The following is a 5,639-nucleotide window of genomic DNA, read 5'->3' as shown; positions in this document are numbered from 1 at the left end:
TAATCATTCGTTTTATTTAAATTTGTTTATACAAACTGTACCTCTAATGATTAAATAAGTCATATTAAAATAGATTATATTTATACAAAAAATTTTATAATAAGATAAATAGTTAAATAAGATGTCTAAAAATCAACAATAACTTTTTTTTTTGAGACGAATGGGGTAGACAATAATCATGCGTTGTTTGATGCATCCAGAAGTATTTATGTTTTCTTGCACCAAATTCTCACCGAAAGGTGCCGTCTCCCGTCACGTCCTTAAAAAGGCACCTGAATTTGCACCATCACTGCCATCGCGATTATTTAAACAAAACGGGTACAGACTTGGCAGTGACTTCTCAAGTTTTTAGCCTTTTCATTTGGCTCCTTATCTAAACAATATGGAAGTTAGAAGTTACAGGGTGAGGAGTACTCATCATTGATAAAAATACCAAAGGAAGCCATATTCAGTTCCCATGTTCCAAACCAGTAACCGTTTCTTATTAGTATATATAAGCATATAAAAGGGAGAACAAAGCTGTTCGTTTAACACTCGATCAATCACCTCAAATCACAACTTCACAAGTTCACAATGGCATGCCAAAATACAGTTAAGCATCGCTCGCCAGCGACTGAATATACTAGGGCATGCCAAGATACAGTTAAGCATCACCTGTCGGACCGATAGTCCAAGTAAACATCCCCACAGTAGATTGCACAGGGGGGGGGGAGGGGGGGGGGGAGAACATACTAGTAGGCTAGTAAGCTGCTGCTGCTGCCCGGCGCGAATGCCGGCCTTCTTAGTAACGGTACTTGGTGGAGTAGTCCTTTGGGGCGATCACCAGACCGCGGCCTTTCCGGGCACCCCTGTAAACAGTCTCCACGATGTCGATGAACTCTTGCTTGTCCTTCAGGGCCCAGTTGATCTTGTTGTTGTTTCCTGTCCCGAGATCAATCATGATGTGCTTGTTCCGGAAGAAGAACATCACCGTCGAAGGGTCGTACAGCTCATACATGGTGTTGAAATCAGGGACCTCCGTGATGTCGACAAGGTAGATGACTGCAAAGTTCTTTATGGTCTCAGCTACTGCTGCCAGCACTTCATCCATCTAAAACATTAACAAGAGCGAGTCAGAATAAAGTCAAAACTCAAAACACGCAACAGTGCTAAATTATTGTGGAACCAAATCATATGACCAAGTGAGAATTTTAAAAATGGTAAGGGCCATGGACATGATTTTCAGAAAGCATTGATGAAAAGATCAGACAGCTACTTCACCTCAATTTCATTGATAAATGAATAGCAAAAAAAATCAAGTACCGAAGTTGCCGATTGGCTTGCAACATGAGTACAGATGTACTATTGACCTATAACAAAACAAAAAATCCTAACCACTTCTGTTCCAAATTTAAACATAACAAATATAGTATGGCAGTAAAAAAGAATCAGGTGGACATAACTGTAACATGCAATGCTACAATACAACCCAGGCCACTAAGCAACAGTTTGTTCTTATAATTTAATCAGTAAGGATGGGGATGGCCCTCCAAATGGATACCCGCAGTTCTTCTCTAGTGTAATTTAATGAACTAAATAGACAATTTCTTCCCTCATTTTTTCCATTTAGTTCATTTAGTTACACTAAAGAAGAACCGCGGGTACCCGTTTGGAGCACCGTCCCCATCCTTATTTATCACCCAACAGTTGCGGCGAAATCCACAAACCTTGGGTAATTATCTGTCTCCGCACCAATCAACTTGAGGACCAACCATGACAAACCTAAATCAGTGAACTGCTGCAGTTCATAGTTCTCTTATGCAGTATATACACAAGTAAGCAGAGCTGTAGAATATACCCCTAAAACTCAACTAACTCTCTATTGTTTCCACATACCTCAAGACAAAAGGACAGGCTACCGCAAGCAAGAAAGCAGCAAGCACAAACAATTGCACCAGTTCATAACTTAGGCCCCGTTTGGCACGGCTTCTCCAGCGGCTTCAGGAGCCGTTTGGAGCCGTTTTGTGCCAAACAGGGTAAAATAGAATGGCTTCACCAATGAAGCCCCTAAAAACGTGCTCTCACAGAGCTTTGGGGTGTGAAGGAGCCAAAAATAGTGGCTTCTCCCGGCTTCACCTCATCCTACGTGGCGTTCTGTGAGAGCACATTTTAAGGAAAGAGTTGTTTTGCCAAACAGTTTACCAAAATGGCTCCAGCTCCACCGATAGAGCTGTTCATGGAGCTGAAGCCCAAAAAAACAACTTCACTAGTGAAGTGGAGCCATGCCAAACAGGGCCTTAGTAGCAAGGTACTGCCTTACTGGTACTTCAGTTTCATCACAGAAGGCTTAAAAAAAAAAGGAAGTTAACTGCAAGTTAATTTAAATCCCTATGTGGAATAAAAGCTTTGTTTTACCAGGGAAAAAAAAGGAGAGACTTTTACTCACAATATATCCCCTGAGAACAGAAAAACCGAAGATAGCACCATCTTACACTTTATTGGTACTAGCCAAGGAAGAGTTTAGTGACGCCAGATGCTAAATGGTGAGTTTACAGATCATAACAATGGTCCTCCCACATGTTTTAATCGGCCAAGCAAACTCTGAGTCCTCTAGAACCTGATTATCACCACTTCATCAGAATTACCCTAACATAAGCAATCTCTACTCGTGCTCACTAATTAAGTAATTAACATGAAGGCCGCACGGATTGCAGAGACCAAAGCAGCAAAAAAAACTGTTACAGCTCACCTATAGCATCAGTAATCAGAACCCTTGACTCGATCCTCCTGAATTAAAATCATCGCCGGAACACCCCCCCCCCCCCCCCCCCAATTTCCTGAATTGCGCACAGCCTCCGCCCTCCACGAATTCAATAACCTCACAAACCCCCATCGCCCCCAGCGACGACTCACCCCCAAACCCAAAGTAGGGCAAACAGAAACCAAACGCAAGGGAATCGCACAGGCACAGATCGAGGATGGCTAGAAATTAGAATCTAGGGTTAGGAGGTTTGCTCTCGATACCTGCATGCAGGTCTCGTCCCAGTCGTGGCCGAAGCGGATGATGACGAGGCGCTCCTCCTCGGCGAGGATGGCCTGGTCCACCGCCCACCCCGAGTGCAGATGCGGCAGCAGGTACGACATCTTCTTCCCCCCGACCCCCCGACGGCTGCTCCTCCTCCGGGGCTTCTCGAGTTCTCTCCTGTCGCTGCGGGTGCTGCGCTGCTTTTCGGCGAGAAGGACAGGAGGAGGAGCTCCCGAAGGCCGAAACCTACTTGTGGATCTGGTGGCACCGGGGCAAGGCCCCAATACGGACACGCCTCGCGCACCGCCTCGGCTGCAACGGGGTCCGGGTGCTTCTGGCCCAATACACGCAGTTGGGCCTGTGGGATGGATCAGCCGTGGTACATTGGAGTTGGGCCCTTGGAGCTGCTCTCGGTCTCAATATCATGGTACCTTTTTATTTTTTATTTATTTGCATTTTATTTGCAAAAAAAAAATCCTCTAACCTAATAAGAAATCACAAACATAGACTTATGTTGCGTGCTTGGAATGGATGAAGGAATACATTTTAATCCGTTTTATTTACTTGGTGAGAAATATATTTTTTTTGGCCAAATAAAACAACTGGACATGTCGTGGCAATTATGTGGCATGATGGTTAGATGAAAGATCACCATCTACCTAGCGATCCATATGGATCACCATTTCAAGGAAAATATTTGAAATGTCGGTTCCTTCGTGTCCAATGTTAAAACGTGAAGTATGTTAGAAATTTAGACATTTTAATGTTTGATTTAATCCAAAAAAAATACGTATAATATTGTGGTGGCATATATGTGCACGTGTACAATTTTATCACTACTCAGATTAGAGATAAATATTGCAAGAACTACTGCAACTACAGCAGACATACTGAAAGTGAAAAACAATCGTTTAAGATTGTACCCGAGGAGGGACCAGTGCCGAAGGCACCGGAGGAAGATGTTCGCAGTGCAGACCCGTGAACGTCCACCAGAAAGAAGACGAAGACGCTGTAGTCGATGTCAATCCGCCGAAATTGCCCGCAACACCCGAGCAGGTGTCTCGATGCAAGGCGTCGGGTTCCGGAGGCCTGCTCTCCCGATCTCTGTGCGCGCAGAGGTTCGGGACAGGGATGGACCGAGAGCAACTCGACGGTCAGATCCCGTTTTTCCTCCCTTTCCTTATTCACCACGCATGTGCCACGTCACGTATGGTCTGGTCCTCGTGTGTCAAGACAAGACAGGCACGGCGGCGGCGGCGCGCGCGTGTGGCACCCCTTTTCCCTCCCTCAACTTCTCCATAGGAGCTAACAAAGGTCACCTATTTAAGTTGAGTTAACACATGGTCAATCATCAATACGGTACTAAACCGTTTTCATTATAGCATTAATTATGGGCCCTTGAATTAATCATCAAATATAATTATGGGCTAAAGGCCCATTATATTCAACAAAGTATGCATTTTTTTGTGTGCATACATTACAACATATGAAAAATTGATTATTGACAACATTTTTTTATTTTCACCTTATACTTTTTTTATAAGGACACTAAGACTGTATCCCACAATGAGTATCCATTCACAGCACCCATTTCATATTTGCATCACGCACAGGAGAAGAGTCGGGAACCAAAAACTTTGCCTCTCCAACAGCTAACGCAAAAGCAAAGCCCAAAGCAGCGGTCGCTGCATCGTGGCGGTCGAGGCAGGGGGTGGGCTGTCCGCGTCGGCGGCTCCTCGGCACGGCGCCCTCGCCGTCGCCGCCCATGGGACGGACCTCGAGCGCGACCGTGACTGTGAGCGAGCGCACGGCCTTCTCCGTGGCCACGGGTTCCCCGTCTGTGTCCGCAGCAGCGAGCTGCAACAGAATCTCGTCAGGCAACAGGGACGGCGTGGGCATCATGAGTGGCTCCGGCGGCCGGATCAGGAGCTCTCTCCCTCCACCCGATAGCCTCACCCCTCCCGGCCACGACGGCGGCGGCCCCAACCGTCAACCGCAACTCACAGCTGCGACCACGGCGGATTTGCCACCTCCTTCGCCCGGTGCAAGTGAGGAAGCCGACATCGCTCCCCAAGACTCCTCGCTCCAGCCCTGCACCGACGCCTGCTCCACCTCTGTTGCGTACGCCTCCAGCCGCTCACGCATTTGGGTTCGACGAGAGAGAAGGCCGACGGAAGACGCATATTTGCCTTTCCTATCTCCGACTATGCAAATATGGGTGTTGGATTGCCTACTTTGTTGGATGCCGTGTTTTGCCTGTGCAAGACCCAAAATGGGTTTGGGTCGCTACTTGGGTACCCTCTTGAAGACAGTCTAAAAAAGGTCCTCATATCTGACACTCACCCAAATAAGCGCCGCGAGGAGAGCGAGAGAACGAAGTGGGCTTTGGTGATGTCGGAATTTGCACCTATTTGTATCTATTTAGTGATCAGGAAACTAAATTTTCCTTTTCTTAACTGACATGATCCATATGGATAGCAAACTAAATGATACGCCCGTAATTTTTCTTACTCCCATCTGTCCTATAATATAATATATTTGAGCATTCAAAATTTGTATCCAAATATAAGGGATTTTAAATAGAGGAGATAGTTTTGTGTTACATAGTAGCACAATTTTGTAGGTATTCTATAGT

General features: G+C 45.8%; 1 protein-coding gene across 1 annotated transcript; it reads right to left on the bottom strand.

Moving 5' to 3' along the window:
• Window positions 459-3,253, bottom strand: LOC8075607 (thioredoxin-like protein YLS8). Its single transcript, XM_002444285.2, has 2 exons — window positions 3,004-3,253; window positions 459-1,090 (listed from the first exon to the last, which is right to left on the bottom strand). Exons 1-2 carry the CDS (start codon window positions 3,121-3,123, stop codon window positions 782-784), a joined length of 429 nt encoding a protein of 142 aa, XP_002444330.1. The 5' UTR covers window positions 3,124-3,253; the 3' UTR covers window positions 459-781.

This window comes from Sorghum bicolor, chromosome 7 (assembly GCF_000003195.3).
Source record: "Sorghum bicolor cultivar BTx623 chromosome 7, Sorghum_bicolor_NCBIv3, whole genome shotgun sequence".
NCBI lineage: Eukaryota > Viridiplantae > Streptophyta > Magnoliopsida > Poales > Poaceae > Sorghum > Sorghum bicolor.
This window is presented reverse-complemented; position numbering and strand designations above follow the sequence as displayed.